Source organism: Thermobia domestica, chromosome 11, assembly GCF_964235325.1.
Source record: "Thermobia domestica chromosome 11, izTheDome1.hap1.1, whole genome shotgun sequence".
Classification (NCBI taxonomy): Eukaryota; Metazoa; Arthropoda; class Insecta; order Zygentoma; family Lepismatidae; genus Thermobia; species Thermobia domestica.
The window spans coordinates 92,535,808-92,549,323 of NC_137464.1; the positions used below are offsets into that span (position 1 = coordinate 92,535,808).

General features: G+C 35.4%; 1 protein-coding gene across 2 annotated transcripts in view; it reads left to right on the forward strand.

The window, feature by feature from the left end:
* Positions 1–6,950, forward strand: part of spas (spastin) — a 471,098-nt gene extending 464,148 nt beyond the window's left edge. For both annotated transcript variants that reach the window (XM_081730817.1, XM_081730816.1), the window contains one exon: positions 6,174–6,950. In XM_081730817.1, the coding sequence (XP_081586943.1) occupies positions 6,174–6,337 (164 nt within the window). In that variant the 3' untranslated portion in view covers positions 6,338–6,950. The remainder of the gene's footprint in view (positions 1–6,173) is intronic.
* The last annotated feature ends 6,566 nt before the right edge of the window (positions 6,951–13,516 follow it).

The window sequence follows — 13,516 nt, forward strand, 5'->3', positions numbered from 1 at the left end:
AAAATGTTTTATCCCTTCTCCCCCATAATGAGTTTCAATCCAATTTCATTTGAAATTAAATTCAAATAAAAAAAAATTATAAAAACTTACCTCAATCAAGTACTACGTTGAGAATTTCATTTTAAGCTGTGCAGCCATTATACTTGGTGAAAATTTTTAAATTTCTTTCGCCCCTCAGGATATGCATTTCAGTCAAAGTGTAATAACCAGTTCAACAGAAATACTATGTTCAAAAATTTATTTTAAATGGTTGAACCGTTACCTTAATTCCACCATTTTAACTAACTAACTAACTCTATGGCCTATGGAACCCGGAGGTTCAATGCCGCGCTCACAAAGCTCTCCACTGACTTCTATCCTTAGCTAACTGCATCCAGTTTCTACTCTGTATTCCAATCTCTGCGAGATCCATCTTAATATTGTCCTCCCATCTGCGCCTAGGTCTTCCTAATGGTCGTTTTCCGATTGGTCTTCCAGTCAAGACTTTGAAAGCGTCTCTACTTTCTTCCATTCTAGCTACATGACCCGCCCATCTAAGCCTCCTAGACTTGACGACCCTAACAATGTTGGGTAAACCATATAAATTATGTAGTTCCTCGTTATGAAGTTTCCGCCATTCCCCGTTCCTCTTGGGTCCGAATATTCGTCTCAGGATCTTGTTCTCAAATACTTTCAGTCTATGTTCTTCCCTCAGAGTAAGTGACCATGATTCGCAACCATACAGAACAACAGGCATGATTATCGTTTTGTATATTTTAAGTTTCAAATTCCTCGACAGAATTCGCGACGACAAGAGATTTTGTACCGAATAGTAACACGAATTCCCTGCTTTTAGTCGACATTTAATTTCTTCGTGAATATGATTTTCCTCTGTTAATATTGATCCTAGGTATTTGAAAGTATCCACTTTATCAAAAGTACTATTTAGTATTTTAACGCATCCATAATTTGCTGTATTCCGGTCCCGACGCACTTCCATGTATTTAGTTTTTTCTGCATTTACTTCTAAACCCATGGACCAGCAAGCGTTTAATAAGATCTCTGCATTTCTTTCTATTGTTCTCCTATCATCTCCTATTAAATTTACATCATCAGCATATGCCATAACCTGGTGAATACCGTTCAACTGTAAGCCCTAGTTGCTATCTTTGATTTTCCTTATAGCGTATTCCAAAACGAAGTTAAATAATAATGGCGACAACGCATCTCCTTGTTTCAGGCCATTTTCGACGTGAAAGCTCGTGGACAAAAATTTTCCTACCCGGACTTTACTTTGGGATTCATAATTCCACCATTTTATGAATTCAAAATGGGAAATTAAAATATTGTGAAAAACTCCCCATTTCCTTTAGGAGCAAGATTTTCAGATATGCTGGGATACTTGTAAACTTCTTAAGAATAACTAGTTTATGTATCCGTTTTCATCTGTCTTGACTTTAGGGACTCGTGAAAAATTATATTTATGGCATATATTTGAATCTCCCTCTCCATTCTCGGGATACGCATTGCAATCACAGGGCTCATAGCAAATCACTTTTTTTTTTTTTTAAATAACTAAAAGTTACTTTTTTCAAGTTGGTCTCTAAAAGTTACTTTTTTGGGAGGCAAAGTTACTTTTTCGTGTGATTTATGTTTTGCATCGGCAGTTTTCTAAGAAAAATATATAAATAAATGGAAAAGGCAGAAACTTGTTACTCATATTCTTCTGAAAGCTTCAGTACTTGCTGTCACATGTGAAACAGTCAGCTTTTTTCTCACTTCAGCTTGTATTCTTCTTAAAGCACAGTAGATGGTTGGTGGATGCTTAAGCTTTCAAGGTGGGGTTGAGAACTTCTGTGTCTATTCTTTCTCTCGTAATAGTTAGCGCTCCGCTCAATATATATATATATATATATATATATATATATATATATATATATATATATATGTGTGTGTGTGTGTGTGTGTGTGTTTGTGTTTGTGTTTGTTTGTTTGTGTTTGTTTGTTTTTCATCATGTTCGTTTTGTGTTATGGTTCTTGTATGTTTTTCTTAAGAGTAGGTAATGAATTTGATTGTTTCATGGCTTTGAGAACTCTCAATGCTAAGTTAAATATAATGTCTGGGATGAAGAAATTCGGAAATAGGCCAGAACTGGTTCCATTTACTCAAAAGCTTGTTACATCTGCTAAGTCTGCTTACCGTAATGACAAAGCATACTTAGAAAACCTAAGAAAGGAGGAAGCTCAAAAAGAAGAAGTAAAGAACAAACAACAAAGATAAAACAACAAACAAAGGGAGAGGTGATGGAGAAATTGACAAAAAAAAAGGGGCATGATGAGATTTTGGTCACTTTTTCGTGTGCTTTTAGTCACTTTTTGGTCGCTTTTTCGTGTACGTTCGGTCACTTTTCAACTATTTACAAGAGACCAGACCACTATAAGCCCTGCAATCAAAATAACATGATGGGAACCCAGGTCAAAAAAAAAAAAAAAAAATCATTTTAAACGGTTCGGCGGTGTGCATTTGTATACGAAACAAACATTCTGCTTAATATAAGAAAATGTTAGCATAGTCGAATTTTATTTAATGATTTCAATACATTCACAACGGTTGATTGAGTATTCCTGATCATTTCTGATCATTCCGAGATTATGTACTTGGGAATCTTAATCTCTGTTTCCACAATTAGGTTATTTATTATAAATATAACGTAGATGTTGTATAGTAGCATTTTAACTTCGATAGATATGTTCCAATTTCATACAAAAGGTTTCACATTTTGGTAAAATCTTCCTCTTGGTCTTCTTGTAATTTCTGTTGTCACTCTGTCATCCACCTTACTTCTGAATCAAGTATTTCCAGTGCTATTCTCTATTTAAATAGGATTATAAGACAGTAATATGTTTGCAATTTTTAGCATTTTACTTCAATTAGATGTATCCGTACTGCATAAATGTGATCCTTCTAACATTGGTCATTCATAGTGACAATAGATTTTACCCGTAAATTTTGCAAACTTTTGTTCTCGTGTTGTTTAATACACCACATCTTTCCTTGTCATTCTTGTAAATATTGACGATTGATGCAAATCAACAATATGGAGATATTTCGTAGGTTTACGAGTAAAATCTATAGATTCAAAAAGAAAGAGAAAGGTCTAAAGAACTTAAAAATTACCGCAATATGATGAGGAGTAATATAATTAAGGTAAGTGTTATTGTCGTGTAATTCACCGTACAGAAAGCAATTATACTCTAAAGATTGTATACATTATGCACTTCCCAAAGAGTTTGTGCCACATTCACTGTCAAAATAGCATTCTTTTCAGGACCTTCAGAGCCGTAACGCTCTTCCTAGTTGCCTGCCTTTGCTCGCAGTGAATTTTCTAAATTACTTTTCAGGATTATGAAGTTAAGTCACATTACTTTCAAATAGCGTCCACAACAGTGTTTTCGGCGCCATAACCCTCAATTCTTCTTCCGATTGGTTATGAAATATTCCCTCGCGGAGGCGTGTCTACGAAGTGGGAAGTCGCCAATAGTTTGGTGGGTTTTTATTTTGCGCGCCTGTTATAAGTTTTTCTTGCGCACAACACAACATGCATATAGTCATTTCTCCACTCTTGTTAATCTACACGTGGAGATGCGAAATTGTAAATATTTGTAGATGGAGCTACCGAATGTAACCTCTAAAACCGTTAGCACACATGGAAAAAATACAATATTTATAAGTAATTAAATTTATGGTTGCTCCATATTGTCAATCTGTACGAGGGTGAACAATCTGGAACATCCGTAATAACGGAGAAACCCAAAGAGGGAGGAAAGTGAAACTTCGCATGAAGCAAGTATAAGGAAGGGGACATCGTTTTACGTACTAAACATCACACAGTGAACAGTGTTACCATCCCAGTATAAAGTTATATTTTTTCAAATGGCACTACGTGAGATTATTACATATTTCGAATCAACATGTTAAACGAAAACTTAAAATAACACATTTATTATTCAGCGTTGCAAACTAAGAATGTTATAATATCACAGACGTTTAAAGTTTGGAAGACTCTGTCACACATACAGCATAACGAAGATGGACACGACAATGCACATCCGAAGTACCTTAGCATTGAATACTATGGTCATATGAATAGCAACGAAGTTACAAGGGCTTGAAAATTGGAATTTTTTTTCTGTTAAATGTAAATGAAGGTATGTTTTACGTAGATTAATGCTGCATTCCTTGTGCCGGGTCCCTCCCCCCTTCTTTTTTTTAACCAGTGGAGAGAAAATTTCTTTCCAAACCATGAAAATGAGGGAAAACTATTTACAAATACTAGTTGTCCCCTTCAAGTCTTCAGCTTGCACGATATAGGCTAAAATCGTGATTAATTAAAAGTACTAAATGTTTAACAACAACAACAACAACAACAACAAAAAAAAAAAAAAAAAAAAGCGCCAAACTAACTTGTGGTTACAGATATTTACACTCAAATTTAAATATGATAAATGGTAGTATGTTTTATGTGGGTTGGCGGTAAAGTTTGATAAAGGATCCAAAACTGTTCTAAAGGTAAACAGTCACAACTGTGTCTAGTTTATATACTGTGTACATGTTGTTTAGTTAATAAAGATATGCTTGACATGGTATAAAAATTATAAATTTTATATAAGTAATTACAGAAGGTTGATCTGTCTGTGTGTGTCAGATATTTTAAACCTTCAACCCTGCTCACAGAATCGACCGATCCGAATTATTCAAATAGCAGGAGAAAGACAAAGGTCTCTAATATCGCACGAAGTTCGTGTATGTGTGGTGTGTGTATCATGATTCACAAGGTGAACTGGTTTTGGGACGGCTACGTCGTAGCAATTTTCCACGCCAAGTTTTTCGTGACACAGATTCAAAAACTGCATGGAAAATGGATGTGTATTGGAGACAACGACAATCAAGAACATAATTAATCAACCCATACACGACGACGTTCTAGCACTTCATTCACTCAGTGAGGGAAGTAGAAAGTGGCCCTGTACTGCACTGACTTCTCAAATAGCTCAGAACTTGAGCCGAATGACCCTGCAGGAAAACTCTCGTACACAGCGTGTGATTGCAAGGCAATTTCATGTGGCACAATAACTGTCAACCGCTACCTACGTGGCAAATTAATGCTTCGGATGGTGTTTGAAAGTCTTGGACATATCCTTACTGCGGCCTATCACAGGGAGAGAAAGACTCCACTGCAGGCGTCTCAACGAACACCATCTATTCGGGGAAAAGGGGAAGTTTGTTGCTGCACTCGACGAAGCATGCATTTATCTATCACATTGTGGAAAAATTCGAGCTGTAACGTACACCCCACGAGACGCAAAATTCGTACTGACTTTATCAGTCACTGCAAAGCAAGTTTCTCGCTGAGATTTCTGGTGGTCGCTGAATATTGCTAAGTGAACGATTCGGCAAGTGCATAAAAAGTACAAAATCAACTCCGCATTTGATCAGCAACCTCATACCAATTTATACAGAAGATCTGCCCCATTTGTATGAAAATGCAATAAATTAAGTCTGTGCATATGGATAAGGACTCATCACATACATCCCGTTCTACACAAGAGATTTCTGCAACAGATGGCGGCAGACATCGGCCTTCAGGCTTTTCCTTTCCAGGACATACCAGTGAAGTCACTTGATGCCAGTCCCATGAATTTTTGCCGAGTTTGGTGTATTGAAAAGAGCACTTGTCACCAGTGTCCGTGATCTCTGGAAAGCCTGCCAGGAGGAGTGGCTCAAGATTTTCGTACTTGTACTTCAACGGAGCCTTCTACAATGAAAGTATACGGTGCAGGGCTATTGCCAAGACATGGTGATCACATCGAGGGCAACTGATAGTGGTCCCCTGTTTTTTTTTCTAAGGTAGATGAGACATCAAAGTCTGACACACAGACGGATCAACCTTCTGTTATAACCCGTTTTACAGTTAATAATAAACAGTAAAGCACGTTCATGTTCAGCTCATTATTATTTATTTTGAAATAAAGACGAAGCAACGATTGTTAATTATTAGGAATATCATTATTTTCAAACTGAGGTGATTTTTTTATTATTATTATTATTATAAATGGATTTTCATTTGCTCGTTAGAATGTATAATTTGTTATAAGGAAAATACATATGTAACAATTACTTTTCATTTTTGTAGAATTGAATCCAGAAGAAGTACGATGCCTGGATCCTTGCAGTGTTCGGAATATTACTCTACACGATTTCATGGAGTCTCTGAAGAGAATTCGAAGAAGTGTGTCTCCGTCGAGTTTAGCAGCATACGAAAAGTGGAACCAAGAATATGGTGATGTGAGCTTATAAGTATTTGTGTGCGACTGTAAAAGTTAAATGCAGATTCTAAGAAAAAAGAAAATGGAAAGAGACTTCCCAGTGATTTTTAATCGTTATTTTGCAAAAGAAAAAATAAAGTACTGTTAATATCAGCTATTTCGAAGAAGAAGAAGAAGAAGAAAGTACGTGTTGTGAAAGCAAATTATTTATGTACTAAAAATTTCTTCTTAGACTAATGTTTGTGGTTTACATAGTTCAAATGATAAAATAAGAAAAGAAAAAATATAATGAATTTAAAGCTTAAGAAATTAAAAAAAAATAAGCCGCTTAATTTCATTAAATTGGTGAACTGCATACAGTGTAGCAGTATCACATAGTGAGAATTTCTCTCTTGAAGAGAGACTAGTTTTGTTATGCAGAATGTTATTTTGTGATGTGTACGAATAATGCTTTGGCATCGTGTTTTTCTGCCTATTCAAGTTTACAAAGAGAAAATAATAATAATAATAAATAAGCGTCGTGGAAATAGTTTTCCCTTCATGTAAAGTTTTCATTTAATGACAATCTAAAAAGGGAGAGTAATTAATTCGAGAAATGAAAAATTTGGTTCTTTGTAATCTAAAACAAAAAAGAAAAAGAAAAACATTTATTTGTAATAAATACTCAAATTAGTTGGCTATTAGTTTAAAGCATTCAGCTTAAGCTTGCCAAATACGGTGTATTGTTTAATTAATTTGAGGTGTTAATTTCATCAAGCACTCCAGATTTGTAAAAGTTCAAGGTATTACATTCAATTTGTATTTAAGCTCCAGTTCTGCTTCTCTTTTTTCAGAACGAATGTATGTTGAAAGTTTTTTGGACGTTAACTGTATATGCTGATGTTTATATATATGGAATTATATTTTCTTTGCTGTGATCACTTAACTGTAAACTTGTATTTACTGATATAATGCTCTTTGTATAATGAGTGCGTTGTATTTGCTGTTCCTTTAATTGCCTTAAAAACAGACGTTCATTTTTGCTACTTTTGTACAAAAACTATGCCACATGGTATTTCTCATTGTATGCATATAGCATAAAAATAACTTTTTCGTGATATTTCAAAATATGAAAGGAAATACAATTGTTGGAAGCATAATTTTCTTTTGAAGGGTACAAAAGTAATAATAGTAAAGATACATCGATTTTTTTGTGTTTGTTCAGCATAATGCTGTGATTTCAAACACTGATAAGCTGGTGCTTAATAAGTATAATAATGGTGATGATAAAATCTATTTCTAACTGTTAAACGTAGGATACGTGCAAGTGATTTCGAAGAAATTACATTTTTATCGTAAGTTTATTCTAATCAGAAATGTGGCCAAATTTAAATAAAGAACTTCAAGTTGATTTGATAGAAATAAATATTTTTAATATTAAATTTAATGAAATATATTTTTAAGAAAGTAATCTTGAAGAACTATGTTTTGACTGGTTTGAAACTTTGTGTACTTAAGATTTAAGTCTATTTCTCTGAAAATCAGTTTAATTTGTATTTCAAAGACCGAGAAGAGTAATTTTGTGTATATACCAACTTTAATATGAGTTAGCTTTTCAGTTTACTGAGAATTCACTAACAATAACAACAAACAAAAAGGCCAACAGCTGCTTGTAAGATGTATGTTGCAATAGATGGAGAAAGTATGTTAAACTGAGTTACAACCAAAAAATGATTTAGTATAGTTTACCTCCGAGATGAATCAAGTAAATAATGAATAAATATAGCGACAATTATAGAATTGAATCAAAAAGAACGTTATGGAAGGGTTGAGTAAGCTCTAATAGAGCTATACTTCAGTTCTCCTTTAGCACATTCACAAATTACTATGCAAAGATAGCGCTGAACATCTTAATATTAAGCTAATGAAGTATTGAATTATGATTGAAATATCAGATACAATAAGAAAGTAAAATTAGTCCCTCTATATCTGAAGCTTCCTATAAGAAATTTCGAAAAATTTAACAAAGGTGTTACCATTTTCTCAGGAAAGTATCTTGCCAAAGATTGAGACCGTTTTGCTTCCGAAGCAAATTACTTCGTGAATATCAGCTGACGGACAACTCGAGAAAACAAAATTTTAATCCCACGAATATTAATTTTCGGTGGTAAATGAACATATATAATTACAAGTAACGATCATCACCTTTGCTTTCAGCATAGAAATGTTGACTTTGTCAGTTTTCAAGGTTCTGTGCAGATAAAAAGAAAAGTACAAAGTTTCAGAAACGAATGAATAATAAAGATTGTCATTTATTTTGTCACTCGTATAATGCCTGTGAAAGTTAAATCATGGTATGGCATTATGTTAAGACAACCTTCTTTTCTAATACTAAAGCGTTACTTAATTATAGTGGTATTCTTTCCGATATTAAAACATTCCTAGATTATGTATTATTGTTACACTATGAATCACTTGCACTGTATTTTGCGAATATTTTTAAATATTTGAAAAAAAAAACTTAGTGAAAAAGTGAAATCGATGTAGTTTCCTTGTTTTTTAACTAGCAAAATAATCAAATTTACATTAAGAACTTTAGATGTTAAGTTGCAGAATAAGATGGATATTGCGTAAGTAACTTCTCGTGCAGATATCTCCCTTCTTTCAGATTGTTTTGAGAATGTACAGTTTGATATGTATATTGTGTATTATTAGGAATTGTTGTCAGATAAGGTATTTCTTCGAGTGTTTGTTTTTAGACTTTATAAAAGACTGGAATTATTTTTTGTTTTGTTTTGACGGTTGAAGGTGTAAAATAATTGTTCCTAAGTTTTTATGAGGAAAATTCATCTTATTCTACTGCTAAACAGTGTTGTTTTTATAGTATTTACTTTGACTTCATTTGTTAAACCAATCTTTTGTAAATCAATAAATTAAATTTTGTTTCTTTGTTTTTTTAACCTAAAATAAATTCACGAGAATTCCCATAAAATAGTTATTGTTTTTTATTTCAATCTGGTAAGAGTCATATTTTCTTTCCATTATGGGTAAGCTTCTTGTAATTACGTTAACTCTTACGCAAAAATGCGTCATTCCAGCTCTGTCCAGAACTTGTGCAATTTTGACAGATGCATGTTGTTTGATTGTGTATGTATACCCTTTTCCTTTCCGTTCATGGTCGAAATACGAGAAAGAAGCGTTCCCAATTATGTTTGAAATGGGTTATGGTGAAGAATCCAATAAATTTTGGTATTCGATGTTGGATATTGACATAAAGAGGAAGGAAGAGAGATGTAAGTTACTATTATGGAGAAGTTGGATGCTATTTCTGAACCTCAGTATCGTAGTACAACAAGATGCTAGATTATAAGTTTTGCTTCGTAAATCTGTGTTCGTAACGGGAACAAATAGCTACGCAGCTGACGTAACCACTCTTCCCCAATCAATCAAATCTGTATGCGAACACTTTTTCTCCAAAGTAAAGAAATATCTGATAACAGATAAAATATATTTGTAGAACTCAGAAGGCGTTTTTACTTTGAACGGATTACTTTTCTTTCCTTTTGAGTGACACTAACACAAAACATGTTTTGTGATCAGAAAAACTCAGAATTCGAGATTTTAGCAGACTTACATGCTTCATGGCACGACAAAGTTGTCCTGTCTCCAGAAAAATTTCTTTCTTATATCTACATCGTTAATATACGTGAGATTTGCTAAATTATAGTTAGTTTCGCAAAAATACCAGGTTTTTTGTTTGTTTGTTTGTTTAAAACAAAGGATTAAAACTTTAAAAACAATTGATTTTGTTTAAAACAAATTTTGTATACGTTTTAAACATTTTGTTAAACGTGTATATTTTTTAAGACTTGTTTTAAACATGTTTATTTTTATTTTATTTTATTTTTGTTAAAAAAATCTGCCAGAGAAAGAAAATTGTCAAAAAGTGCTCCCCATTCAGAAAACTACACTGAGAAAAATTCGTTCTCCGGACAGCGGTAGATTGTACAAATATACGAAATCCTCTTGATTACTGCAGAAATCAGTACGGAGCGTGCGTTATTCGTATGCTACATAGGCATTGCCCTTAGATGTTACATCATGCCGTTGCAGGATGTCTGATATCTAATAGTCTTCCTTATATTACATACATATACACTATGTGATCAAAATTATCCGGACACCCCCAAAAACACACGTTTTTCATATTAGGTGCATTGTGCTGCCACCTACTGCCAGGTACTCATTATCAGCGACCTCAGTAGTCATCAGACATCGTGAGAAAGCAGAATGGGACGCTCAGCGGAACTCACGGACTTCGAACGTGGTCAGGTAATTGGGTGTCATTTGTGTCAGAAGTCTGTACGCGAGATTTCCACATTCCTAAATATCCCTAGGTCCAGTGCCTGATGTGATAGTGAAGTGGAAACATGAAGGGACACGTACAGCACAAAAGCGTACAGGCCGACCTCGTCTGTTGACTGACAGAGATCGCCGACAGTTGAAGAGAGTCGTAAAGTGTAATAGGCAGACATCTATCCAGACCATCACACAGGAATTCCAAACTGCATCAGGATCCACTCCAAGTACTATGACAGTTAGGCGTGAGGTGAGAAAACTTGGATTTCATGGTCGAGCGGCTGCTCATAAGCCACTCATCACGCAGGTAAATGCCAAACGACGCCTCGCTTGGTGTAAGGAGCGTAAACCTTGGACGATTGAACATTGGAAAAACGTTGTGTGGAGTGACGAATCACGGTACACAATGTGGCGATCCGATGGCAGGGTGTGGGTATGGCGAATGCCCGGTGAACGTCATCTGTCAACGTGTGTAGTGCCAACAGTAAAATTCGGAGGTGGTGGTGGTATAGTTTGGTGGGTTTTTTCTTGGAGGATCCTTGTTTTGCGTGGCACTGTCTCAGCGCAGGCCTACATTGATGTTTTAAGCACCATCTTGCTTCCCACTGTTGAGGAGCAATTCGGGGATGGCGATTGCATCTTTCAACACGATCGAGCACCTGTTCATACTTCACGGCCTGTGGCGGAGTAGTTACCCGACCATAACATCCCTGTAATGGACTGGCCTGCACAGAGTCCTGACTTAAATCCCATAGAACACCTTTGGGATGTTTTGGAACGCCGATTTCGTGCCAGGCCTCGCCGACTTACATCGATACCTCTCCTCAGTTCAGCACTCCGTGAAGAATGGGCTGCCATTCCCCAAGAAACCTACCAGCACCTGATTGAAAGTATGCCTGCGAGAGTGGAAGCTGTTATTAAGGCTAAGGGTGGGCCAACATCATATTGAATTCCAGCAGTACCAATGGAGGACGCCACGAAATTGTGCGTCATTTTCAGCCAGGTGTCCGGATACTTTTGATCACATAGTGTATGTATGTTACCTTCGTCAGCTATATGTTATATATGCCCATTGTGACATCTTGACCGCCTATTTTGTTTCATACGGAAAGTACGTATAGATGGAGCACTTATACAGAAAGTGTTATAAAACATGCGTTTACAAACGTAGGATTTACAAATGTAACATACGATTTTACATACACCACATACATTTTTCTCGGTGCATTTTTGTTCCCATGTGAATGTTTTGATTTCTCGTGGCTACAGCAGGTCAATGTGGTGAACTACAATTTATTTTGTCCCCTTTTTTTTTTCCTTATTTTTAACATGTATTGTTGAAATGTTTCTCAGTTAACTTGCGAGAAAGTGTCGTAGTCGAAGGTTGGACTACTTGTAGAACTGATATAAAAAAAATAAATAAAAGAATTATCATGGAAACCAATTTTTGTGTTGTATTCAAAAAACAAACCAAAGGTTATTTGTTAAATTGCGGTTCTGAAAATAAAATATAGCAGGCATTCGTTGATACAGTACATGTTGGTTCTCAGTCTCCGTACAACTTGGAATCGTTTAACATGAGTTTTAGGGGAAGAAAATAGGACATCATTTGGAGCAACGACCATACGAGCTCGTTGCAAAACGTGTAAGAAAGAAATGGTTGGTTTAGTTCAAAGAATGAAGAATCATTATGAAAAATGCAATGCTATGAAAATATTGGGAACCCAAATAGATGGTAGAAGTGGGGATCCGAAAATTGCTTCTAATGATTCTAACGTCAGTGATGTGGTTGAGATGCAACTGGAAACTTCAGGTAAAAATTAATTTTGTATCAACAATATATTTTTCATTGTATTATGAAAATTTTATTTCGGCCCTTTTTCCTACCTCAATTCTAAATTTTCTTAAAAGCTTTACACCTTGGCATAGCTTGTGTGCAGGGACCAGGCGAAAAAGCGCAAGGTACGACAGCCGCTCGCGTAACTAACCATTAAAGCGTGATACTTATTGTAAGTTCAGTGCCGAACGTCAGTGTCTGGAACAGTTAGATATCAATTTGTTCGTCTGTATGTATGTATGCACTACGCTACAGGGCGCAATTTTCGGTCTTTTAACATTAAATTTTGAGGGTAGAGGCACGAGACGTCGGAATTTGTTGTATAGATTTTGACTGCGATCCGACGTAAAATTTTAAAATTAGTGGTTAGGATCCCACTTTCAACAAAAAGTTTTGTCTCATATAGCCTTGCTACTGATGCAAGACTAATCAATCAAACTAAACTAATTTTATGCGTTTCGAACAAACTTGGGTTGCAGTATAAATTTGGCTCCAAATCAGCTTTTATAAAATATTTTTAGGTATGGGGCGTTCAGAGCACAAGAGATCCAAGTCCATTTTCAGAAAGGTTCACTTTTGCTCAGCAAACGTAGTATCTTCGTAGCTAGGGGTACAAAATAAATGAAACAAAAACCACGTGAAAGGATGTGGACTATAGTTTCAAAGGATAACCGCTAGACAAGGGCATTGATGGAATGGGGGAGGAGGGCTAATTTCCCCCTCCTTGCTCATAAATTTAAGATATTAACATTATATTGTGTACACTGCAGATTGGGAATGATGTTGATGCACAATTACGTTATATAAATGCAGGGTGTGTCCAAAAGAATACACCGACGTTTTTCACAACCACGAATTCGAGATGAAAGAAAGAGAATCTACATGACAAGATACAATTTAGAATTTTATATAATTGCCGCTAGAGAGGGCCGTTCGTTTATAGGTCGTCCGCTCCCTACCCCAAATTTCAGATTTTGGGGGCTGTAGTTCAGATTTAGAAACCTTTTGCTGAGCAAAGTCCAACATAAAGAATTT